The sequence below is a fragment of the Hyperolius riggenbachi genome, chromosome 12 (assembly GCF_040937935.1).
Source record: "Hyperolius riggenbachi isolate aHypRig1 chromosome 12, aHypRig1.pri, whole genome shotgun sequence".
Taxonomy (NCBI): domain Eukaryota; kingdom Metazoa; phylum Chordata; class Amphibia; order Anura; family Hyperoliidae; genus Hyperolius; species Hyperolius riggenbachi.
This window is the reverse complement of record NC_090657.1, coordinates 169,727,774-169,755,480: the sequence shown is the minus strand read 5'-3', so window position 1 is coordinate 169,755,480 and position 27,707 is coordinate 169,727,774. Positions and strand designations below refer to the sequence as shown.

Sequence of the window (27,707 nt, the reverse complement as noted above, 5' to 3'; positions counted from 1 at the left end):
TTAACTTATATTTAACTATGTATTTTATTTCTTCTTACAAATTATGATTTATGTAATATTACACAACTAGGTCATTTTAATATTATTATTATTATAGTAGTGTTGGCACCATACCGGTGTTATGTAAAAATTTCTAATATAGATTAAATTCATGAAGTGCCGACTTAAGTGTTTACAGAGTAGCAGTATTAATGTGTTTTGTGGTTTTACGTGTATGTGTGACATTAGGCTAGTGTAGTGACTTCCATAAGTGTGTGTGTGTGACAAGAATCCTGCACCCTGTCTGTATGTGACACTTGTGCAACATTGATGTACACAGATCTGTAATCTGACCTGTATAGCTCTGCTCTCCCTGTGCACAGGAGCTGACAATCTAATGCTCCATCAGGCAGCCAGGTACACCAACAGAGGCTGACATAGGAGCTCTCTGGAGACTGGGAAAATGAGACTCTTCTGCAGCATGGTCTCACCTGTGTCACATCAGAGCAGTGAGATCAGCACAGCAGTCAGTAATGCAGTGATTGGCTAGTTGCATCACCTGTAGGCAATCTTCATGCTTTGAGCTTGTTACAAGGTGTGCGTTAGGTCTCTTTTCCATGGACTGTTGATAGGCAGTGAAATGCCTCTCAACATTCTTGTTGCTGCCTGGTAACTGCTTGCTGAGCACACAGCTCAACAGTCTGTGGAAAAGAGACCTTATGCTCACGGCATGAATTGCGGTGTGTTCGCACACGTTATTACTATTTATTATTTATATAGTACCAGCATATTCCGCAGCGCTTTACAAATCACAATAAGATGACAAGGGGAACATAGGTACAACCAAATAAATGTGCAGCAGAGTCTCAAGCAGCACAAGTGTTGCAACAAAAACAGTAAGCATTAGGAGGATGACCCTGCCCTTGCAAGCTTACACTGTTATCCAGAAAGGCAGTGTATGAAGTGCATTAGAATAAATTTATGCTTATACAAATAAAGTGTCTGAGATGGGATAAAACAAAAAATATACATACCTGAGACTTCGTTCAGCCCGCCCTCGTTTTGGCCCCAACATGGCCCTGGAAAATTCTCCAGTCGGCACAGTCCAGTTGTGCGCTCTCCCCCATAGTCAGGAGCATTCTGCACCCGCGTAGAACACTCCTGGCAACATGAGCATGGTGGCAGTGCAGGCACAGTTGGCCCTGGACTGGATGACTGTGTGACTGAGGCTGGGAGCACACTAGGCAGTGCATGCCGTTTCTGCATGTTTTTAATTTTTTGGTGCATTTTAGTATGCGTTTGTGTTTCATGCATTTTTGGTGTGTTTGCTTTTTGGTGTATTTTGCCTAGGGAGCGGAAGTCTGTGGGTCGTAATGAGGCTTCCCCTGTCCTCTTCACCCTCCGGGGTTCAGCGCTGGAAGATCCCGAACACAGAACAGGGAAATATTTACTTACCGTAATCCAGCGCAGGATCAGCTTTCCGATCGGGCTCAATCAGAAATGGCTGAGCCCAATCGGGTCTGCTTTACTGCGCAGACGCAGACTAGCACCTGCACAGTACAGCGGACTTGATCGGGCTGAACTATTTGTGCTTGAGCCCGATCGGAAAGCAGCTACTGCGTCTGCGCTGGAGCCGGGGAAGGTAAATACCGTGCCTGCGCTACAGCTGACATCCCTGTCGCCTGTATTTTCGGGGGAGCCAGCGCTGGTTGCCGGAAGGTGAAGAGGACGGGGGAGCCTCGTTAAGATTTAGAGGTAAGTTTCCCCTGGGCGTATTTTTATTACAGAGTCTCTTTAACATGAATTGCACATAATGTATTTGATGTGCACTTTCTCATGTGTTTTCTATTGATATCATTGAGGGAGGGGGGAAATGAAAAACTATAGCTAATATGCATGCAAATTTGCATGAAAAAGGGATGTGTACACATCTTCTGACACAAATTTGCATGCCTGTAGTGGAAACTGGTCCTTTCACCAGAGAGGGTGCCCTAGGCAAATAAGCACCTTCAGCTCCACCTTATGGTCCTTTGGCTAAACTGAGGGATAACCGAGGGTAACAACACGACACCGAGATGATTGGAACCCTTTGCACCGCACGTGGTGTGGAAAGCCACATGGGTCTCTCTCTCTCTCTCTCTCTCTCTCTCTCTCTCTCTCTCTCTCTCTCTCTCTCTCTCTCTCTCTCTCTCTCTCTCTCTCTCTCTCTCTCTCTCTCTCTCTCTCTCTCTCTCTCTCTCTCTCTCTCTCTCTCTCTCTCTCTCTCTCTCTCTCTCTCTCTCTCTCTCTCTCTCTCTCTCTCTCTCTCTCTCTCTCTCTCTCTCTCTCTCTCTCTCTCTCTCTCTCTCTCTCTCTCTCTCTCTCTCTCTCTCTCAACTTACATGTATTCCGCATGCTTATCGCTACTTCCAAGGGAGCGGTAACCCCCGTCCGCATACCGCTTGCTCTAATCTTTATGAATCGACATTTTGTTATGATAATCACCGCATAAGGCGGTAATTTATCGCTCTGCTCGGGAATATCAGTTTTTCATACGGAAACAGCCTTTATGAATACACATTTTGCTATGTGCTCGGTAAAGTCAGCGGTTTTCAGCATTTCCGCATGCAGGAATGCTTTATGAATGATAGCCATAGTCTCAGTTTGGATGCAGTGTTTTTTTTGTTTGTTTGTTTTTTTTGTTTTTTTTTTGTTTTGTTTTTTGTTTGCCCTGCCAGTGTTTAGATTGCACACCAGGATCATCTGTAGTCAGAGTTCAGAGAGCTGTTTAGCTCGGAGGCTGACTTCACAGTGGGACGTTGCGGGGCTGCATTATAAACTCTTATAACGCAGCTTACCGCACTGCAATGCTAATCCTATGGGACGTTCACAGTGTGACGTTAGCATCGCATTGTAACATGTAGCGTTATGGTAACGCACTGCTTGCGGTGTGTTACCTCTAAACGCACATGTTACCAGGTACAGAAAAGCATACTTTTCATTGCTTGTATGCTTTACTCTACCTATTATATGCAACGGTAATGTAGCACTCATCTTCGTTATCACCCTTTTTTGTACATTGTAATGCTGCGACTTTAATGTTGCTTCACAAGGCAGCGTCCCACTGTGAATAAGCCCTCGGTGTGATTCAGTCTGCAGAGACCAGAATTAGCAGAGAATACAGTGAATGAAAGGCTGATCTGATTCGGAAGTGAATAACTGACAGTTTGATTAATGCACCTGTAAAACACTTACAATTATCCTTACTTTCCAGGATCCGACTCGTGTCATGCGATGTTCCGCTTCACGTAGAATGACAGTAAACACAGAAAGGCTGGCAGCGCACTTGTTTGAATGTTGCGCGTATTTTACCCACAGCGGGAAACGCACGCCATTTATTGTATAATGAAAGGCTAAGGGCTCTTTCACATTAGACAACGCGCGCAGGAGCCGTTCTCCTGCACGCGTTGTCTGCCTGCGGCGTGTCGTCGGGTATCTGCGGTGCGACGCAATCAGCCGCGGTAGCTGGTATTTAAACCCGACGGAAAACGCCGGCTCGCGGGTGCGTTGGATGAAAAACTGCGCCCGGGTGCGTCGGAACCGCAACGCATCAAAACTCAGCGTCGGGTGTGATAGGTAAAATGAAAGTCTATGGACTTTCATCTTACCTTGGTTAACGCAAACGGCTGCCGTTTGCGTTAACGCACAAAATCTGCCCTAATGTGAAAGAGCCCTAAGAGCTGCATTGCAAATCACAGATCTCTGCAATTGTCTAATGCAGGCTTTCTCGACCAGTGTTCCCAGAGTCCTCTGCAGGGGTCTTTGGTTGGGGGAAGTATGATGGAGCACTCTATAATAGGGGGTACTGTAAAAAGAAGCATTAAATTCAGAATAATAATGAGCCATTAATAAAAAGCACTAGGATAAGGACAGTATAATGGGTGGCAGTGTAATATGGGGTAGTGACAAACAGCCACACCAGCTTTTAAAGGAGTTATCAGGCAAAATATGCTGCCCCCTGATGGGCCCAGTGCACACCAAAAACCTCCAGTAGATCTGCAAAACGCTAGAGGTTTTTGAAGCTGATTTCAGAGGGATTCTAGGCATGTTTAGAGAGGTTTTCTACACATGCCTAGCGTTTTTGTGTAGCAGATTTCATATATTGTTACAGTAAAGCTGTTACTGAACAGCTTCTGTGACAAACGCCTGGAAAACCGCTCTGATCTAGCGTTTTTCAGAGTTGTTTTCCACTTTCCTATATTTTAACAGTGAGGCAGAAACGCCTCAGAAATCTAAAAAAATGCTACAGCGCTCGAGTTTGCGTTTGTGGAAAAAATGAACTGCTCTGGTGTGCAACAGCCCATATACTTCCCCAGGCCTTCCTCCAGCCCCTTGCAGCCGACATGTGCAGCATCTCCTGCTGCTGGCCCAGGGTCCCCGCCAGTGCAGAGACCGACCCCAAGGTCGCCCTCTACTGCGCCTGCGTGAGCACCGCTGTCAATCAAGTCCATGTTGTCCGCAGCGTACTGCGCAGGTGCAGAACTACTGCTCAGTACGCTGCGGACAACGTGGACTTGATTGACAGCAGCACTCACGCAGACGCAGTAGAGGAGGTCGGCCTCTGCATCGTGCAGGGACCCCGGGCCTTAGGCAGCGAGCGGAGATGCAGCAAGTGACATGTCAGCTGCAAGGGGCTGGAGGAAGCCCCGGGTAAGTATCAGTTTAAACAAAAAAGGTGAATCCTGAAAGGACCGCACCACACAAATTGTATATCAATTAAAGATGAGCTTTATTGTAATATGGTTACACAAGAAAAATATAAACAATTAAAATCATGGACCCCTGGTTGGCACAATGATAATTTATACAGCCAATGACTATAGTATTGTGTAATATATAGAATAAATAAGTACAGCCCAACCCTTCACTCAAACCACAATAATTCCTCGGTAGTAAACAAGGATGAGAAAGTGACAAGTGCATAAAAAGCCACTCCTGAACATAGAATGGACAGGAATGGTACCAAAGTGCTCACAGTGGAGTAAAGATAGCAGCACTGGAACAGAAGTGCAATACACCCAAAAAGTAGGGAAGGTAAACAAGGTGAGGAAGAAAGAAATGTAAGTGGTCAATAAGACCAAACAGCAAGTGCACCAAAGAGGACTCACCGATGTAAGGATTGGAAGAGGAAGGGCTGTGTCAGCCAGGGATGTCAGCCTTCGCGATTCGCCGCATTCAGCGGCTTCTACCGGGCATGAATATCATGGGGCGGCATGTTATGCCTGACAACTCCTTTAGGCTTCTTGCACACAGGGACGTTACAGGCGCACGTTAGTGCAGCCTGTAACGCTCCCCCAACGCACAGCAATGTAACACAAGTGGGCAGTTCACAGTGCCCACGTTGCGTTACATTGTAACGCAGCAAAGTGCTGCATGCTGTGCGTTCTCCGCTGCTAAGCCGCGTTAGACTGTTTGCACATGCTCAGTCATGTTGGGGAGGAGGGGAGAGCGGCCGGGCACATGGCTAATTAATATTCCCTGCACTGTGTGACGTGCAGTGTTTACTTCCTGGAGCGGCCGCTCTGTGCGGCGATTGGCCGGGCGGGACCACGTGATGCCGCATGCGTCCAAGAGTAGGCATCACAGATGCCAGAGTGAGCTGCACAACGTGGCTCACTCCGACGTCCACACCAGAGAGCACCAGGCGTTGCGTTAGGAGCACGTTATGTGCCCTATAACGTCCCCTAAACGCAATGTCCTGGTGTGTAAAGACCATGCCACCTGCAAAATAAATGGAGGGGTTCCTCAAGATCCAAAAAGTATTTGTGGGATTCCGCCAGGGTAAAAAGGTTGAGAGGGTGAAATCTGTATTTTTCCCAATTAAAAAGGCAGATTAGACGTTAAAAAAAATACAAAACACAATTGCATGAAATATGCAGATATGCAAATGGCAGAAAGCTCATTTCCCCAAATGTGTGCCCTCTGTATTCTGCTGTCATCTGAACACTGTGGTGATGCCAAGCTGAAGTCTTGTCCTGCAGTGAACTCCTTTAGCTGGGCTGCTTCTAGTCAACTGGCCAGTTTTGGGGTTTTTATTTATTATTTTTTTTTTTTTTGTAAAGCTGGGATTCTTTGCTGTAGAAGCCTCGCTGGTCACATGATTTCTCTGCTCAGCAGATGTGTGTTCTCAAGATACACACTGTTTTATAGCAGGTCTGTTTCTGCATATAGTGACATGCATTGTTCAGGTACACACTACATACAGCCAGTCCAGATAACGCGATCTGTGACAACGCAGGGGTGTGAACATGCCTGTACAATCGTATGCGGTGTTACTGCACGACGCACTGTGCATAGTGCAACCTTCGCCTGATAACACCTATCTTGTGCCTGGTGCACACAATGCAATTTCTGTCATATTGAAGGTTGAATCGATTATTTTTGACAGGTCCGATCAGATTTCCAGGCAATTTTTTTCCATCATTTCTATACCAAATAAACGATCAGAAATCAGATTGGACCTGTTGGAAATAATGGATTTGACCGGCATTCTGACAAAAAATTGCATTGTATGTACCAGGCATTACCCAATACTGAGTCAGGCCTGGTGCACACCAAGCATTTTTGCTAGCATTTTCAAAACCGCTGCCGCCTGTGAAACCGCTTGGCTAATGTATCTCAATTTGCGCTTTTTAGCAAACCGCAAATGTGGCTCCTGCAGCGTTTTTGCGGTTTGCAGATGCGTTTCTGCCTCAATGGAAAGTATAGGAAAAGCTCAAACCGCTCTGAGAAACGCTAGATCAGAGCGGTTTTCCAGGCGTTTTTGTTACAGAAGCTGTTCAGTAACAGCTTTACTGTAACAATTTATGAAATCTGCTACACAAAAATGCTCCAAAAACCGCTAGGCATGTTTAGAAAACCTCTCATGCCTAGAATTGCTCTGAAAATCTGCTTCTAAAACCTCTAGCGTTTTGCAGATCTGCGAGATGTTTTTGGTGTGATAAGCGGCAGACAAAGTGTGTGTGTGTAGAAAACCAGGAGTTTCTTGCCTTGAACATTTCTTCAGTTTTTCTGTAGTTTTTATTTCAATCTGCATTTTTTTGATGGAGAAAAATACAGTATTCTATCTTTGTTTTTTTGTAAAAAAAAAAAAAAAAAAAAAAAAAAAAAAACTGCATGTGAAATGCATGTCTTCTCCCCTACAGGAAAGCATTGGATGAGGATTGCATGTGTTTTACATAAGGTAGGCAGGGAGATCCAACGTGTCATTTTTTTAAAAAACCATACATTGCAAGTTACAGAGAATTGTGATGTACAGTGCAAATCATAGACCTTTTTAGTTATTGCGATTTTGCACACGGTTTCCGGTATGTGATTATATGCAGTTCAGATTAGTGCGCTCCTTGGGCTTGTTTCACGAAACCGTCATAACTCCTATCACGGCCGTTTTCGCGTGATTGCGAATTTGTTTGAGCAATCGTGAATTATGGCGTGCAATTGCATATATTTGTGCGAAAATGTGCGCGATTGCGTGCGCAAATTTGCGATCGTGCAAAAACGGCGGTGATATGAGCTATCACAGTTTAGTGAATCAAGCCCCTTGTGTGAGACATTGAGGGAGAGCTGGACACGCCCAGCGTCAGGTTAGCTGATTTCTGGAGAGATGATGAATACTATTAGTCATTACTATTCTGCATATGTGCGTCTCTATCTGGGGGGTCAGAGGCAGGATTATACTGGGGGTCCAGGCACGTGCTTTACTGCTGTGCTATTTATGAGATCTCCCCCTCATAAAGAAAGCGGAGCACCTGTCTATCAGTCCTGTCTCTTCCCAGCAGCCCCCCGCTGATTTCAGGGGGTCCTGCTGATCGGCCAGTTATAGCTGAACAGCTGAGACCACCGGGGCTTCCCTAATGTATATCAGCAGGCAGAGTATGCAGATGCTGGCTGTTACAAGTTTCAGGCAGCGTCAGTAGGGGGAGTCCAAGGGTCTGCTTAGAAAGGAGATCTACAAATTTCCGGGGAACTCCTGTAAGGCTCTGTTCACACCTGCTTTTTCAAAACGCCAGCAATTGTTACCAGTGATTGTGTAGTTATTAGCTAAAAAAAAAATTTCTAATTGCTAATACTACACAATCACTGGTAAAAAGCTGACACTTTTTTAAAAACTCTACCAAAATCGCCCGCAATCGCTCATGAAATCGCTTACAAACTGCTCATTAAAAACGCTAGCGTTCGGTAGTGGGTTCCAGGCCACAGGGCTGGAACCTACTACAGCGGGTTTTTTTTTTTTTTTTTTGGAGCATTTAGGGATCGCTTTAAATCTCTAGCGAGTTCCCTAATCCCTCTGCCATGTAAGTGGATGGGACAGATTTCAATAGAGGGATTGTGATTCCCCTAATCGCAATCACAGGACATGCAGAAGTTTGGGCGCGTTTGCGCTCCGTTGTAAAGTATTGAAGTGCTGCCAAATCGCTCATGATCGCTACACATAGCGATTTGTGTGCAATTTTGAATGACTGCAAACTGAAAAAAAAAAAATAATAATTTGAAATGACCAATCAGAATTGAAATCTCAGAACACAATCGCTGCCAAAAAGCTTGCACTTTTTAAAATTGATTTTTTTTTTTTTCAATTGAAAATTGAATTGATCAGTACCGGCATGTAAGATTTTCCCCCTTATCTGTTCATGCAGTTTTGTAACGCGCGCGCAAGGGGCTAGGGGAAGCCCCGGGTAAGTATATCATGGGGCGGCATGTTATGCCTGACAACTCCTTTAGGCTTCTTGCACACAGGGACATTACAGGCGCACGTTAGTGCAGCCTGTAACGCTCCCCCAACGCACAGCAATGTAACACAAGTGGGCTGTTCACACTGCCCACGTTGCGTTACATTGTAACGCAGCAAAGTGCTGCATGCTGTGTGTTCTAAGCCGCGTTAGACTGTTTGCACATGCTCAGTCATGTTGGGGAGGAGGGGAGAGCGGCCGGGCACATGGCTAATTAATATTCACTGCACTCAGTGACGTGCAGTGTTTACTTCCTGGAGCGGCCGCTCTGTGCGGCGATTGGCTGGCGGGACCACGTGATGCCGCATGCATCCAAGAGTACGCATCACGGACGCCAGAGTGAGCTGCACAACGTGGCTCACTCTGACGTCCACATCAGAGAGCACCAGGCGTTGCGTTAGGGACACACACACCACACACCACACACCACACACACACGTGCTTAGTGCGTCTGCCATACTGTTACCGATTTTTGCCCTGATTTGGACTACTTATTTTTACAGTTTCAAAATTTGTAAGTGGCTTCATAAAGGTAATTCACAAAATGTGTGCTCTAGGCTTTTATTTATATGCAGAATGTCTACCAGGCTTTTATTCTGTCATATTTTGGTAAATTATGACTTAAAGGGGAACTGAAGAGAGAGGTATATGGAGGCTGTCATGTTTATTTCCTTTTAGACAATACCAGTTGCCTGGCAGCCCTGCTGATCCTCTGCCTCTAATACTATTAGCCATAGCCCCTGAACAAGCATGCAGCAGATCAGGTGTTTCAGTGGTTCAGACTTATAAGTCTGATCTGACAAGACTAGCTGCATGCTTGTTTCTGGTTTTAATCAGATACTACTGCAGAAAAATAGACCAGCAGGGCTGCCAGGCAACTGGTATTGATTAAAAGGAAATAAACATGACAGCCTCCATATACCTCTCTCTTCAGTTCCCCTTTAAGAATTGGAGGCCGAAAATTCTAGAAAAAATGTACCGCTTTTGACTCCTAATTCCAGACACAAATGCACCGCCAGGGAGGTTAAACCAGTAGCAATTACTTCTGCCTGATTTTCCCCAAACACAGCAGACAAAAATTGTTTGTGATCTCTTAAAGGGGAACTTCAGCCTAAACAAACTGTCATTAAGTTACATTAGTTATGTTAATTAGAATAGATGGGTAATATAATATTTTACCCACCCTGTTTTAAAAGAACAGGCAAATGCTTGTGATTCATGGGGGCTGCCATCTTTGTCATGGGGGCAGCCATCTTTTTGGTTAAAAGGAGGTCCTAGTACACTGACAAAGAGTGGCACTCGTAGCTGGGGAGATGGGTGCCCAAGCCTCAATGGATCCTCGCATCCAAGAATCCTATCCAGAAGTCAAACGATGATGGAGGCTGGCACATCCAAAGTAGAAAAGCTCTTTATTATAAAGACATTAAAAGCAGTGGCAACATAGCTGCCTGGGCAGTTTTCTTCTGTGCAGCTAAAAATGAAGCTTGGATAAGAGATACAAAGTTCTGATGCTGTGAAACAGAAACACCAAGCCTTTTCAGTGCTGCTGAGTCGATTTTTAGTCTGGAGGTTCACTTTAAGATGCCTACTAATGTAGCAATTTTAAGTGGAGAATCATCTGAGCAAGAAAATAACTGCCATCGGAAATAAAATATAATAAATGATTTTACCATAAAAAAACGACTGTTTTTTGCAGCATATAAGACCCACTATTTCTCCCCCAAAAACGGAGAAAAAGTCATTGCGTCTTACATGCCAAATACAGGGAGTCCCCGCCTCACAAACGCCAACCAATACAAAATGCCGGAATGTCGGGGACTCCGTGTATTGTCCTAGTTTGTCCTGTGCTCAACCCCCCCCCCCCCCCCCCCTTTTGTCCTCCCTATGTGGCTCCCCTTACTGACAGCTTCTTCTGATCACTTCATCAGCAGAAGCCATCACTAGGGGGAGCTGTGCAGGAGTGAAGGGGTCTGTGTTCCTTGTTAGAGCCATGGATTAGGTGACACAAGCTGTCACTTCTCCTAGGTATACACAGGCAGGACACACGCGGCGGAGGGGTGGAGCGCACAACGCATGGGGGACAGAGGATACACTAGGGGGACAGAAGGGGACACTAATTGGGGGAAAAATGTAAAGGACACTCCTGGAACATGGACTCACCAGGTTTAGTGTGTATATATCTATATCTATCCATGCAGAAAGGGGGTCTGGAAAAAAGGAAGTGGGATATAGCCGAAATGATACGTTTTTATGTAAAACAATATGTTTTTGTTTCTATGTTATAAATGAAAATCTAGTGCTAAATATGTTGAATTGATGCTAATGAAATGGCAAAATGCCGTCTATATGAAAAAACGATATGTAAACTTGTATTAAGCATAGTAATAATAGTAGTATATATATTACAGGTAAGTTACTGCAATTATACCTAACTGTATTCTCACATAGAACTCTCCCTATACCATACATGTCAAACTCCGGCCCCCGGGCCAAATCTGGCCCTTAGAGCCATTAAATTTGGCCCCCAAGTGGTTTCCCCACTTTGCATTATGTTTGGCCCACTCTAGAGCACCAGGGAAGCTATATTTATGGTGAAGCCCTAGATCACCAGGGAAGCCATATGGGGGAGGGAGGGGGAAAGCACTAAACACCAGGGAACTGTAGAGAGGGAGGGTGGGGGCCACCATGGAACTTTATAAGGGAGGGAGGTGGCCAGTAGACATTGAATTTGGCCCGCGACTTGGTCCCAGTGTTCAATTTCGGCCCACATTGTATTTTAGTTTGACACCTCCCCCTTGGTGTTAATATGCATAGTTTAATAAATTGTAAATGTTACAAATATTGTACTGGAACTATACCTAAACCTACTCTCACACAGAACCCTCCCTGTACCTATCCCTAAGGGCCCTTTCACACCAGAGGGCTTTTTCGGCGTTTTAACGCCACGGCCGAAGTTGGCGTTTTCCTAGGTAAAAGAAAGTCCATAGACTTTCATTTTACCATTCACACTAAACGCCGCGTTTTGGAGCGTTGCGTTTCAACGCTCCCAGGCGCTTTTTCTGGGCCTACCGCGGCGTTTCTCATTACAATTGATTGTAATGTATAGGCGTTAAAACGCCTTCAAAACGCCTTGAAAACGCCTTTCACCGCTGCCTGTAGTGTGAAAGAGCCCTAACCCTTGGACCCCCCTGGTGGTGCCTGAACCTAACCATCCCCCTGGGGGTGCCTAACCCTAAACATCCCCACTGCACAAACACACTTACACACATAGAAACAATAATATATCTGATACCATAAAATACTTCACTACAAATAACACAAATGGAATATATATATATATATATATATATATATATATATATATATATATATATATATATATATATATATATATATATATATATATATATATATATATATATATATATATATATATATATATATATATATATATATATATATATATATATATATATATATATATATATATATATATATATATATATATATTTTTTTTAATACAATAAATAGCCTTACAATCACGTAATCATTTAAAATATTATAAATAATAAGTTATATATTTGTAATGGCATAAATAGCTTTACAATCACATACGTATTAAAAATATTTTTAAATAGAAAACGTTATAAACTTATAACAGAATAAATAGCCTTACAATCATGTACACATTAAAAATCTTAAAATAACAGTAATATTAAAAGCAATTATATTAGTAAGATAATAAATCTGAAAACTATAATTTACGCATTATAATTCTGAAAACCAGGTTAATACCAAAAACGATATATATTTGTAATACAATAAGCTTGAAAACGATATTTAATCATTATACTTATAAAAATGAAAATGTACTTATTACACTCCTGAAAGTGAAATTTGAATACTATAAAATAAGTTAAACTGAAAGTAAAAATGAATTTGTAAACGATATTTGTAATGAACCTTATTCTGTAAACGAAAACTTTTAACATGATCCCTGCAACCGCTATTTCTCGGGCGCTGAAATTTCCTCTGGCGCCCAATAGTCGATATTTGCATTGCAGTCTATGGGTGCACCCTTTTTGTCCACTAGCCATATGCGTATATGTATGTAAGCCGATTGACCCGTCGATCTGATCATTTTATCAAATTGGTGCCGCAGAATTTGAAATCGGTCTAAATTGATCAGAAATTCTGTAAAACCTTGAACCGGTGCGCAGTAGTGGTAATGGCGTTCAATATTGGGGCGACTGGCAGACCCCCCAGCTGGTGTCCTGCTCCTCCCCAAGTGTGTGTGTGTGTATGTATAGTGTGTGTTGCTGAAATCTGTTGGAAATTGGTCAGCAGTGTGTGGGCAGGCATTAGGTCTAACAGATCTAATCGGCTTTGATCAGAGTGCTATCTATCAGATGGTCGTTCTGGTAGTGGATCCAAAAATGCATTTGCCAATTTTATAGTACGACTTGGAAGTAGTAAGCTTGTATGGTCCATGCTGTTTTGGGTTTCAGTTTCTAACGGCATTGATGTGGTTGGTTGGGGGAATATCCCTCTTTCTGTAGAGAAGAAAGCCATGATCCCTGGAGAGCAGGGCTGTGGAGTCGGAGCAATTTTGGGTACCAAGAGTCGGTGGTTTCATAAAATTCAGATTTTGTTCCACTCCACAATTGCATTGTAAGCAGTGGAAGAAGCAGCAGACCAGTTAAGATGGAGGGTGGGAGCACACTAGGCAGAATAGCTGGCGTTGCGGAAAAAGCTTTTATTCTGCGCAAAAAAAAGTCTTTGGGCATATATCTGCATTTTACAACTTGTTGCATGTTTCTCAAACGCTTGTAAAATGTACACCATGTATTTCAATGGAGATGCTGATGATTGTGTTTTTTACATGCATTTTTGTTGCTTTTTCTTATTAAATTATACTGTATTCTCCATTGAAAAAATGCAAACGCACTAAAAATGCATGACAAACATGCCTAAAAGTGCAGAAGCGCAAAATGCAGAAAATGCATGCTCTTCTTGCACTGTGGCTAGTGTGGTTCTTTGCATACAATCTGAATTACCTTTTAGACCTCTCCTACCAAGAGGCGTACAGTGGGTTGCAAAAGTATTCGGCCCCCTTGAAGTTTTCCACATTTTGTCACATTACTGCCACAAACATGAATCAATTTTATTGGAATTCCACGTGAAAGACCAATACAAAGTGGTGTACATGTGAGAAGTGGATCAAAATCATACATCATTCCAAACATATTTTTTTTACAAATAACTGCAAAGTGGGGTGTGCGTAATTATTCGCCCCCCTGAGTCAATACTTTGTAGAACCACCTTTTGCTGCAATTACAGCTGCCAGTCTTTTAGGGTATGTCTCTACCAGCTTTGCACATCTAGAGACTGAAATCCTTGCCCATTTTTCTTTGCAAAACAGCTCCAGCTCAGTCAGATTAGATGGACAGCATTTGTGAACAGCAGTTTTCAGATCTTGCCACAGATTCTCGATTGGATTTAGATCTGGACTTTGACTGGGCCATTCTAACACATAGATATGTTTTGTTTTAAACCATTCCATTGTTGCCCTGGCTTTATGTTTAGGGTCATTGTCCTGCTGGAAGGTGAACCTCCGTCCCAGTCTCAAGTCTTTTGCAGTCTCCAAGAGGTTTTCTTCCAAGTTTGCCCTGTATTTGGCTCCATCCATCTTCCCATCAACTCTGACCAGCTTCCCTGTCCCTGCTGAAGAGAAGCACCCCCAGAGCATGATTCTGCCACCACTATATTTGACAGTGGGGATGGTGTGCTCAGAGTGATGTACAGAGTTAGTTTTCCGCCACACATAGCGTTTTTTGCATTTTGGCCAAAAAGTTCAGTTTTGGTCTCAACTGACCAGAGCACCTTCTTCCACATGTTTGCTGTGTCCCCCACATGGCTTGTGGCAAACTGCAAACGGGACTTCTTATGCTTTCTGCTCACAATGTCTTTCTTCTTGCCAATCTTCCATAAAGGCCAACTTTGTACAGTGCATGACTAATAGTTGTCATATTAACAGAGTCTCCCACCTGAGCTGTAGATCTCTGCAGCTCATCCAGTCACCATGGGCCTCTTGACTGCATTTCTGATCAGCGCTCTCCTTGTTCGGCCTGTGAGTTTAGGTGGATGATGGCCTTGTCTTGGCAGGTTTACAGTTGTGCCATACTCCTTCCATTTCTGAATGATCGCTTGAACAGTGCTCCGTGGGATGTTCAAGGCTTTGGAAATCTTTTTGTAGCCTAAGCCTGCTTTAAATTTCTCAATAACTTGATCCCTGACCTGTCTTGTGTGTTCTTTGGACTTCACGGTGTTGTTGCTCCCAATATTCTCTTAGGCCTGGAACCCACTGAAAACCGCAAACGCAAAACGCAACCGCTAGCGTTTTGTCTGAGCGGTTTGCAAGCGGATTCATGCGCGTTTTGGGTCGTGTTTTGCAACATTGTATTTTTTTCCCCAGCGGGTGCCCAGCGTTTTGCGTTTTTATCCTGATTGGTCCTGTGAATTATTTTTAATTTTGTTACAGTGTGCTAAACCGCAAAACGCTAGCAAAACCGCTCAGTTTAGGTTTTGCTGAGCGTTTCCGCTAGCGGTTCAATACTTTACATTGAAGCGCTAACGCTCCCAAAATGCTGCATGTCCTGCTTTTGCGTTTCTGAGAAACGCAAACGCTCCTGTGGAAGTTGCCCCATCCATTAACATTAGCCCAGCGTTTTGGCAAACTGCTAGCGTATCGCAGTGCTGCCAAAACGCTGCCAAAAGCGCTCCTGTGGGTTCCAGCCCTCAGACAACCCCTGAGGCCGTCACAGAGCAGCTGTATTTGTACTGACATTAGATTACACACAGGTACACTCTATTTAGTCACTAGCACTAATCAGGCAATGTCTATAGGCAACTGACTGCACTCATACCAAAGGGGGCCGAATAATTATGCACACACCACTTTGCAGTTATTTATTTGTAAAAAATGTTTGGAATCATGTATTATTTTCGTTCCACTTCTTCTCATGTGTACACAGCTTTGTGGCAGAGGAGGCAGAACACAAAAGATACCGGCACTGCTGAAAGCTGTGTTTAATAAATATTGTTGATTGTAGTACAAAAAGCGTGCAGTAAAACAAGTCACTATCGCTATAGTATAAGATTAAGATGCATGAATCAAGTGGGATACCTTGTGGTGCGGTGGGTGCCGGGTATTAAAGGGACACTTAAGTCAAACAATAAAAATGAGTTTTACTCACCTAGGGCTTCCAATAGCCCCCTGCAGCTGTCCGGTGCCCTCGCCGTCTCCCTCCGATCCTCCTGGCCCCGCCGGCAGCCACTTCCTGTTTCGGTGACAGGAGCTGACAGGCTGGGGACGCGAGTAATTCTTCGCGTTCCCGGACACATTAGCACCCTCTATGCTGCTATATGGTATATGATATATGCTATAGTAGCATAGATGGCGCTATTGTGGCCAGGAATGCGAAGAATCCCTTACGTCCCCAGCCTGTCAGCTTCTGTCACCGAAACAGGAAGTGGCTGCCGGCGGGGCCAGGAGGATCAGAGGGAGATGGCGAGAGCACCGGACAGCTGCAGGGGGCTATTGTAAGCCCCAGGTGAGTAAAACTCATTTTTATTGTTTGACTTAAGTGTCCCTTTAAGCCTGACGGCTGTTTCGCGCACGTCTGCGCATCTACGTAGATGCGCAGACGTGCGCGAAACGGCCGTCAGGCTTAATACCACCCGGCACCCACCGCACCACAAGGTATCCCACTTGATTCATGCATCTTAATCTGATACTATAGCGATAGTGACTTTTTTTTACTGCACGCTTTTTGTACTACAATCAACAATATTTATTAAACACAGCTTTCAGCAGTGCCGGTATCTTTTGTGTTCTGCCTCCTCTGCCACTCTGTATATGCCTCTACACCAGAGCACGCTTAGCTGGAAGTGGGATAAGTGAAGGATCCCCGCAGGACGCCCGCTCTCACAGTAGTGCCAACCCGCTTTCTCCTCCACACTGTCAGTACACCACTTTGTGTTGGTCTTTCACGTGGAATTCCAATAAAATTGATTCATGTTTGTGGCAGTAATATGACAAAATGTGGAAAACGTCAAGGGGGCGGAATACTTTTGCAACCCACTGTATCTACAGGGGTGCAGGCCTGGCATGTGCCATAGGTGCCACATACTGGGGGCACTGCTCTATTGCGTTCCTTGGGCTCGATTCACTAAAGCGTGATAACTCAGTTATCACGTGTAAAGGCTTTGCACGTGCTAACTCGAGTGTAAAGGCTTTGCACGTGCTAACTTGGGTGCTAAGTAGTTTGCACGTGCAAAGCGGCTTTTCACTGCCGTGCTAACACTTAGCATCCTTTAGTGAATCGAGCTCCTTGTGTTCTCCATACAGATACTAGTTTTTTAGATGACATTCTGCTGCCTGGTTACATTTTCTGGGAGGACAAGTTGGTTAATTTAGAGGTGACCCCCCCTCATCCCTGGAGGAGAATTTCAATGTTTGTCATAGGCACTGTTCTCTCTAAATACACTTCTGTCTCCTACCAGTCTATGTCCCTCACCTGATAGACGGGAGCATTGCTTCTCTATGTCCTCAGACGTCTTGTGGCCAGGACTCAGATTTAGCAATTTTCTGAGCTTTATTGACTTGTTCCCACTTTTTTGGGCACAGTTCTTTTTCTTATTCATGTGTTGCACAAGGACTCGTGCACAGTCATGCATTCCAGCTACTGACAGATTAAGGGGGTCTCCGAGCTTCTGGTCTCACTGATCTCCAGCCAGACCCTCAACAAGGCCAACTCTCCAAGCAACACAGCACAGTGTTTGGAAGGCTCTGTGCCTTGTTCCTCTGTTGGTACCCCTTCTTGGCAGAATGTTGAGGAACATTGTGTGTTTTTGTTTGCATTTTGATAGGTGCAGACTTGTATAATACACTTACTTGTTCTGTTTCTGAACAAGTACCTTATAAATCTGTATGAATACCTTTTTTATAAATCTGTATGAATCATTTATTCAAAACAAAAGAATTTCAAACCACGGAACGTGTAAAATTAAAGTGAAAGAAATTAGTGAAGGAACTTAATACAGTTTGACTTCTGTGAGGCAGATTTTCTGCGGAAAAAAACAAAACAAAAAAAAAAACTGTTAAATATATTTATTTGTAGTGTTGGTATCTAGGCGAGATGCATGGTACAGCCATAATCTGAAAATGTGATGGGACATATACGGTACTTAAGGTCTATCTTGTGATACTTGAGGGGAGTTCTGTGCAGTTTCTATGCTACAGGGGTCCAAGATGAGGGTGTAAAGTCATCAATCTGAGCCATTCCCCGAGCATGCTGTTGTGATGCGTTATCCATAGGTTCCCCCCCCCCCCCTCCCCCTGATTGGACAGCTCCAAGTATTAGTTAGCCAGGGGTAGCCCCGTATGAGTAGCCAGTGGAGTTCCCAGTATTGGGTATGCATACAGTAGCAAGAAAAAGTATGTAAACCCTTCGGCAGTATATGGATTTCTTCACAAATTGGTCTTAAAGGAAACCAGAGCTGTTCTAAATAAAACTATTTGTACATACCTGGGGCTTCCTCCAGCCCCATACGCACGGATCGTTCCCACGCCCGCGTCCTCAGCCTTCTTGCAGCTCTGATACTGGGTCCCCGCACTTCTTTCATTCGGGCCAGTCTACGCAGGAGAAGTGCGCCCTCAGCAGCTGCTGGAGAGATACGCCAACAGCGCACTTCACTTATGTCAGACTGGCTCCGACTGATGGAAGTGCGGGGACCCGGTATCGGAGCTGCGAGAAGGCTGAGGATGGCGGCGTGGGAGCGATCCATGCATATGGGGCTGGAGGAAGCCCCAAGTATGTATAAATCGTTTTATTTAGAATAGCTCTTGTACACTTTAAGGCCATCTGTCGACCAGCTGAAGCTCAGAAGAAGATGGGTGTTGCAACAGGACAATGACCTAAAGCATAGAAGTAAATAGACAAAAGAATTGCTTAAACAGAAAAAACTACGCCTTCTGGAGTGGCCGAGTTGCAGTCCTGACTTCAAACAGATTGAGATGCTGTGGCATGACCTCAAGAAAGTGATTTACACCAGATATCCCAAGACTATTGCTGAACTGAAACCGTTCTGTAAAGCGGAGTGGTCAAGGATTACTCCTGACCGTTGTGCACATCTGATCTGCAACTACAGGAAACTCTTGGTTGAAGTTATTGCTGCCAAAGGAGGTTCAAGCAGTTAGTAAATCCAAGGGTTCACATACCTTTTTCACCTGCACTGTGAATGTTTGCATGGTGTGTTCAATAAAACTATTAGTATTAGTTAAGCAGACTGTGTTTGTCTATTGTGACTTGGATGATCCGATCACATTTTATGACCAGTTTGTGAAGAAATCCATATAATTCCAAAGGGTTCACATACTTTTTCTTGCTACTGTATGTAGCTCTCCCCCCTGTATTGCTATCCAGATGGGACCCCCAGTATTGGTAGCCAGATGTGTGAAATCTGTTAGCACAGAAGGGAATACTAACTGACTATAATTTGACATTAAAAGGTACCCGAGGTGTGGGACCTATGGAGGCTGCCATATTTATTTCCTTTTAAACAATACCAGTTGCCTGGCTGTCTTGCTGATCTTTCTGATCTTCTAGCATCTGAATCACACAGCTGAAACAAGCATGCAGCTAATCTTGTCAGATTTGTCATAGTCCTCTTATCTGCATTCATTATTATTATTATTTTTTTTTTTTTTTAGGTTGCATTGTCTCTGCTCAATGACTCATTCATTGAAGTATGCCAGAGCTCAAATCTATGAATTATTGACCATTTTTCTCTTTCCTGCTCTCAGAACCCATTTACTGACAGGAAATTGTTTTTATGGCTGTAATTACTTATCAGTGAGGGTTACTTGCATACCTGATATTTAACTAATTCTGGCACAGAAAGGAAAAAAAGGAACACCGCCTAGTTATTTGTGTGCTAGGCACTATACAAACACATGTCTATCTCATGTCACATGTCACCTTGGTTGTCCTTTTTAAAGCATTCAGCAGCAGGACAGCCAGGCAATGTGCATTATTTATAAGGAAATAAACATGTCAGCCTCCATATCCCTCTCACCTCGTGTTCCCTTTAAGCACATTTGTATATAGGCATGAGGCTTCTGTGTAGTTGTAGGATTGTGTGAGTGCTGTGCAGGTGTGATGTGTAGATAACGTGTTCTCAGGGAGGATTGTGAGTAAATCTGATCTAGCTGTTAAGAAACATGGCCAGCGGTGTTGGCAAAGCTGCAGACTCTGCTGGGGAATAAGGCTGCCAAGCTGCTGACAGCCATAGCTAATCTGTAATCTCTTCTGGTAGTCACCCGTCCATGCCAGCGTTCAGATTCCCATATGGGTGTGTGACTGCATTGTGCAAGATAAACTGTGCTTTCCAGCTCTGACAGTGATCAGAGAGTGATAGCAATCTAGTGACTTATGATCATTTAACCTGTATCCCCCATTGCTTGCTATGCAGGGAAACCGTTTTATTTAAAGTGCTCTGCTCAGATCAGATATTTGATTTTGGGTGGATGTAAGCCAGACCACTCAGCTGTTCATGTAGTAAGATTCTTCTTACATACGTATGCCACTTTGCCCACCAGCGACTTGTATGAAAGGGATTGTAGCAGGAAATTTGGGGGCCACGGCTAATGGTCGACTTGGGCGGCCCTGCAGGCGCTAATGCAAATATAGTCAATATGGTGCCCAAATTTCTGCTTTTTTGCGCCTGATAAATCTAGTTTTCAGCATTAGAACATTCATGTTTTTAAAATGTTATTGTTTTTGAAACGTGCAATGTTATTGTTTTTGCATATTGGTAAGTAGTGACCCAGTTCTGTGTGATTTAGAATTCTAGGAGTCCATCAGTACTATCGGGGAGACCTTTTTGAAGGCTGTAGGGTGCCTGTCCTGTAATGGACCCTAGAAAAGGTCTAGTTGCCACCTTTTGGCTACAATGTTGGCATCCAATCGCTGCTCTTACCCACCAACTTTCCCTCTTTCGGTTTTAGGTTTCATGCTTGCTCTTCTCCCGCAAGTTCCTGGCATTAAGTTGAGCCCTCAGTTCAAGGAGGGGGCAAAGAAAACTGGCAGGGCAGAGGAGAAATCTGCATCCATCTATCTACAGTCTGCATCTACATCCCCTGGACCCCAGGGGACCCCAATACCTGGATATGACCAGATGAGCCCGAGCTTCCACTTGGAGCCAGATTCGGGGGGTGCACATAGGAGGGAGAGGCGTTGCACCTGCTACACCTACCGAGACAAGGAATGTGTCTACTACTGTCACCTGGACATCATATGGATCAATACGCCTGAGTAAGTAAAGGTACATCTCCTCTTCTCGTCTCTGTGTGACTGGGACAAGTTATGCCCCGGAGGGCTTTTGTCTATATCACCTTTTAGTGCTGTGAGGCCAGGAATGTGTATATATAATGCTCAGCTGTCATGATATCTTCATCAACTTCTGTGGCTTCCTTCCAAGTTGTGCTTCTTATACTGAGATCAACAGGCTTTGTAGCAGAGGTGCTCGGTGAGATGCACATTTATTGCAGATTGTAAATGCACCAAATGCACTTCCGGTGGATTTGGGATTGGCCCAGTTCCATTTTACATTAAATTTGCATGCATGCCGGAGACATTTGCATCTCATTGACTATCTCGTTTTTTTTTTAATTGTCCCTGAATTTAGGTTGCTGTCCACATATTTGGCAATCGGTTGTCTTGTTCTTGGAAGTCTGGGCAGCTGGCTGATATTGGCCGGTTATAACTTGTGATGTGCCGTATGTTTCCAAGATCTCCTGACTGATATTAGCCAGTTATAGCTTGCGATGTGTCATGTGTTGCCGAGATCTCCTAGCTGATATTGGCTGGTTATAGCTTGCGCTGTGCCATGTGTCTCTTGTGTAAGCCGAGATCTCCTGGCTGATATTGGCACAGCGCAAGCTATAACCAACCATGTGTCTCTTGTGTAAGCCGAGGTCTCCTAGCTGATATTGGCCAGTTTTTTAGCTTGCTCTGTGCCCTGTGTTTCTTGTGTTGCCGAGATCGCCTGGCTGATATTGGCCCGTTATAGCTTGTGCTGTGCTGTGCCGTGTGTCTCTTGTGTTACTGAGATCTCCTGGCTGATATTGGCTGGTTATAGCTTGTGCGGTGCCATGTGTCTCTTGTTGCCGAGATCGCCTGGCTGATATTGGCCCGTTATAGCTTGTGCTGTGCCGTGTGTCTCTTGTGTTACTGAGATCTCCTGGCTGATATTGGCTGGTTATAGCTTGTGCGGTGCCATGTGTCTCTTGTGTAAGCCGAGGTTTCCTAGCTGATATTGGCCAGTTTTTTTTAGCTTGCTCTGTGCCCTGTGTCTCTTGTGTTCCTGAGATCTCCTGGCTGATATTGGCTGGTTATAGCTTGTGCGGTGCCATGTGTCTCTTGTGTTACAAAGATCTCCTTCCTGATGTTGGCCAGTTATAGCTTGTGCGGTGCTGTGTGTCTCGTGTTGCCGAGATCTCCTGGCTGATGTTGGCTGGTTATAGCTTGTGCGGTGCTGTGTGTCTCGTGTTGCCGAGATCTCCTGGCTGATGTTGGCTGGTTATAGCTTGTGCGGTGCTGTGTGTCTCGTGTTGCCGAGATCTCCTGGCTGATGTTGGCTGGTTATAGCTTGCGCGGTGCCGTGTGTCTCTTGTGTTGCCGAGATTTCCTGGCTGATACTGGGCGGTTATAGCTTGCTGTGTGTCGTGTCTCTTGTGTTGCCGAGATCTCCTGGCATATTATTACAAGAGACGAATACCGGAATGATTTAATTACTTTTTAAATTGCTTTTAATTAGAACTATTACCTTTTTTTATTCATGTCCTATCATGGTAGATTCTATATATAATGTATAATCTCCTGTATAACTTGGCAACATTTGCTAACAGATGCCTGTCCAAGCCCTTTGTAGCATTTATGTAATGCCATGTATGTCTTTGGATTATTTATAACGGCATTGTATATAGAATTACTTGTCGAAGTCGCTTTCATTGTCTGGTCATGCTTTTCCTGTCGTCTTTATGCACAGAGATAAGATTGACAATCAGATGCAAATAGTTAAATTTACACGTATGTTACAGTTATTCACATCTCTGGCGATTTTTAAGGTAAAATAGGTTGAAACAAACTTTCCTTCCAGCAGATGTGATATTATATTGTATCTGTGATGATTTTATGAATAATCTGGGTAGCGTCTAAAGGTGGCCATTAATGGTACAATATTTTCCTCAGAGTTGTACACAAAACCGTACAGTATGTGGAGAAAGTTGATGTGAAACGATTCTATGGTGCGTTGGAATACAGGGCTTTGTCAATTGCATTGCTGGATTTTATGTTTATATTTGAAGTGAGGAGGTGCCATAATCTACCCATTTATGGGAACAATCGATGACTACCTTCCGATTACTTATGATCCCGCAAATCTGATCCAACGATCACATCTAAAGGAAGATATTGGACTGTTAATGGCCACCTTAACAGAACGCTGGAGTAAAATGCTATGTCGATTAATTCTAGATTTGGACAGATTTCTCCAGTGTCTTTTCTGTGACGCTGACAAGCTGTCCTTTATCGTGTCAGAATTTAGTTGGCTAATAATCTGTCTCCCAGGAGCGAGTTATGGTTGTGTTGGCTTGAAAAACTGTACATTTCTGAACTGGTTTGGAGGTGCTGGACCTCGCATGTGCTAGAGAAGCTGACCAGGGAGAGATGGGGATATTTATCATTTACCTCTCGCTCTATCTCTTTCCAAAACCTGTGAGCTGCTGGCAGGTCACGCATGAGGAGGAGCTGCTATGTACAGCCTCAATCACGCCATGTTATAACACCATTTATTCATTCTTGAATTCTGGGGGGTATAGTCCCATTTAAGCAATAGTGTATCTGAGGTCTCTTTATTGCTGACTAATTATGACTTTTCCTTCTAGCTTTCGAGGGCCGATGCAGGTAACTTGCAAGCACATTGTGAAGCAAGGAAAGGTTTTTTTTGTTGTTGTTGTTGTTGTTGTTGTTGTGTGTGTGTTTTTTTTTTTTTTTTTTTTTTTTTTTTTTTTGGTTCATATGAAACTTTGACACAGGGCCTGTTTCCACTAGCGCAAATTAGCATGCATTTTCTGCATGTAGATTCACATAACCAATACCAGTCAATGGGCCTGTTTCCACTAGCAAAAAATCTGCACGCTGGGCTGTGCAGAAACAAATCTGCACAGCAGAGCCACCAGAATTTGCACACCACAAGCATAGTGTGCGATTCGCATGTAATGTAATTAATAGGAAAATTGCATTCATTGTCGCCATGCAAATTTTCCATGCAAATTTGCGTACATATTCGCATAAAATTAATGTAAAAGCACACAGGCACTGACATGGTTAAAATCACATACTTAAAAAAAAAATGTGGAAATGCGTGCAAATTTGCATCCGCATGCAAATTCGTTTACTCGTTTTCAGCAACGGCATTGCAATGCACTAGTGGAAACGTAGCAAGCAAAGTCTTGATATAAATCGATTATAGTAATATACAAGCACAGGACGTATATATGTTCGTCACGTTTATTATCACACCGGAGCTGATGGTTCCACTCCCAGTGATGCTGCAGGATTGTACTTCATCTGGATGTATGGCCTGTACAATGTCACATTTCCATCAGATAATCAGATAGGCATAAGCAGCTGTCATTGGACAAGTTCAGTGTTGGACTGGGAGGTGGAAAAGCTGAGGAAATCCACTTGCTGGCCAAGCAGCAGTGATCATGTGTTGCTGCTCAGAGTGAAGACTTGCTACAGGTTTATATTGGGAGTGGTAACACAGGGTTTATACTAGTTCACCTCGGAAGTCCGTTAAATAAAAAGGAAAAAACAAACAAAGGAAATCTGATTTCTAACTCAAATAATAAATGAAACAAACGAAAAACATAGCCTGTACCTGAACATGAGAAATGGTGAAAACTCTTATGACCGGGTTATCAGTTGAGCTCTACATAATGATTAGATGGTACCAAAGGACACACATAACCAGAGAAATATTATCAGACTTGGACCCGTTTATTGGCTCTGTTTTATTAACAATGTTATAACAATTCATGGCAAAGACAACATGAAATTAACTCCATCACAGCCTCAACCAGTGAAGCCCTTTTTCCTCCAATGAAAACTTAAATGTGGGGCTTGAAGAAGGGTGGAGGTGCCCATAAATAAATATCTGAGTAAACATTATAAAGACATTAATAAATACGAGGTAAAGGTACAATTAAAAAAGACAATGCGTTTCTTGGGTCTCTGCCACTTCCTCGGGTCAATAAATTGCCTTATGGAAGTCAATTTGCAGCGTGGGGGCCAAAAACGATTTTTGACAACTACACTGCAAACTGAATTCCCTAAGGGCTCTTTCACACTAGCAGCTTATCCGTCCATTTTGACGTATCAGTCCTAGGATGCGATAAGCGGGGGTAACAAAGTCTGACTTTAATGTTACCATTGACATTAGACAAAGCATTCCACAACGTTTCTGGGAGCTTTTAATTGTATGGCTCAGGTAAATTTAGAACTAGCGCCGCTGATATGAGTCGAACCACAAATTCCTGACGTCATAGCATGTGCACGAAATCGGGTTTGTGCGCGCGTTGGCTAAAGTAGAGGAGACCTCCGGCACTTTGTCTTTGTAACGTATACTATGAGATATTTATTCTTGACTTTATGATGAAGTGAGCCATCAGTTTGGAACATCAGGAGCACACAGAAGTGTTGTCAGTTTGTTGGATAGATTCTGCACATTCTGATTTATCTAATGATATCCATATATACAGCTGCAAATAAATGATTGTGGTTCAATCAGATCTGGCAAGATAGATCGGCATTTGCCATCGATGTCTATCCTTGGTGGTTCGCTTAAATGATGGTTTGCAGCAGTTTTCAAACTACTATAGTTTAAAGCGTATAGGCTGCTTCACTCCACATTGAATAATCCAGGGGTAAGAGCGCTTCATGACGACTCTGTACATATAACACATGTGACGCGGTACGCATGACACGGATGACCCTGTACACATAAGACTCGGACAACGCTGTACACATGACATGAACAACACTGTAAATGACACGGACGAGGGAAATATGCAATTCACTTTTTCTCCGGAGTTTTCTCATAGTTGATTTTTTTCAAATATGTCAATAAAATGCAATTTAAATCACCAGCATACAAAATGATGCAAAAAAAATAATTTTGATCGTACTTTCACCTACTTTTTGGTACATTTTACATTGCAAAGTACTGAAACGTTATCTAAATCAATGTTGAAACATTGGTGTCGATTTATAAAGCGTTACTGCATTCGGTAATGCAGAAAACAGCTGACTGTTCCGAGCAATTAGGAAAATGTAAATTCATAAAAAATGTAAATTCATAAAAGCTGTCAGCATGAAAAGCTGAAATTCCTGAGCAGTGCGGTAAATTAAGGACTTGTGCGGTAATTACCTCCACACATGTCACTAAATGTCAATTTATAAAGATTAGAGCAGGCGGTAATGGCATGGAAGAATACCGCCTACTTTGAAGAGGTGATAAGAGAGCAATAATGGAGACTCACAAGCAGAAGCAGTGAGATCACTTTTTCTCGTACGTTTTCTCCTTGGAGATGTTTCATCTTCTGTTGGAAATAATTATTTAGCATTCTGCAATTGAAAGTGTACCAAAAAAGTAGGTGGAAAAGTCCTGTCAAAATTAGTATTTTCTGGCTTGCTGCTTGCTTAACCTGTTGAGGACCACATGCTTACACCCCCTAGTGACCAGTAGACATGGCCCGAACTGTTCGCTTGTGAACACTACATGGGGAATGATCTCAGGGTCACTTCTGTGTTAGCAGGCTTCCTCAATACTAGGCAGGAGCTTTCCCCGGGGCCGGGCGTCCTCGATCACGTGCCCGTAGCCGGGAGCGCCCTGCGTGAGGTCATGCACACGCGCAGAGCGCTCCCGGCTACGGGCACGTGATGAACGATGCCCGGCCCTCGGGAAAACATCTGCGCAGTGTTGAGGAAGCTTGCGAACACGGAAGTGACCCCGAGGTCATTCACCATGTAGTGTTGCGACCAGGCCATTTTTACAATTCAGCACTTTACAACTTTAACAGGGTGCTGCATGGCCATACAACTTACCACCCAAATAAATGTCTCCTTTTCTTGCCCCCCCCCCCCCCCCCCGTAACACCAAGTTCTAATCATAGTGATCCCTCTCATAGGTATCAGCCTATGAGAGGGATCAGTTCTTGAGCCACTCGAGAGGACCGCTTAGTGACAGAGATGTCCCCAATACAGCGCTGTACAAACGAAAAACTTTTTTAAACATCTTGCCAGCCATGATCACGGCTGGCAGGGTGATCACCGAGCCCCGCTCTGTTTATTCACGGAAACTCGCGCTAGAGCGAGCGCGACCTTCTGTCAAATGTAGGGTGTAGGGAATCGATTATAAGTATGGTATATTGGTTACATTTTTCTGATTTATTTGACCAAGCAGAAAATTGTTCAGGTTTTTAAAAAATGTAATCCTGTACAGCCACCTTGACTCCAGCCTTATAGAGAAACCACACCGGTCATTTCCCAAGAGCCGTGACCCAACCACCTTCAACGTATCCCGAAAAGAAAACATGCAGCCAACCAGCCGGAGCATCTTACCCAATGCATCTCAGCGTTGCCTGTCTGATAAACTTCATAGCATATACCTAAAATACACCGGCAGGCGACACAGACTTCCTTTTGTGGAAATCAACTGTGGTTTTCTGCAGACCATTTTTGTGCTGCACAAAGCAGGACACACACACAGTTTATTAGAAAAAAATATTGGCCATAAATGTGAGTTTGTGTGGAGGGTGCAAATAGTGGGATA

The 27,707-nt window shown here is 43.8% G+C and overlaps 1 protein-coding gene across 2 annotated transcripts in view; it reads left to right on the top strand.

Annotated features, from left to right (window-relative positions):
- The window catches only part of EDN3 (endothelin 3), a 218,243-nt gene that overhangs the window by 643 nt on the left and 189,893 nt on the right, over nucleotides 1-27,707 (top strand). For both annotated transcript variants that reach the window (XM_068264564.1, XM_068264563.1), the window contains exon 2: nucleotides 20,818-21,124. In XM_068264564.1, the coding sequence (XP_068120665.1) occupies nucleotides 20,818-21,124 (307 nt within the window). The remainder of the gene's footprint in view (nucleotides 1-20,817; nucleotides 21,125-27,707) is intronic.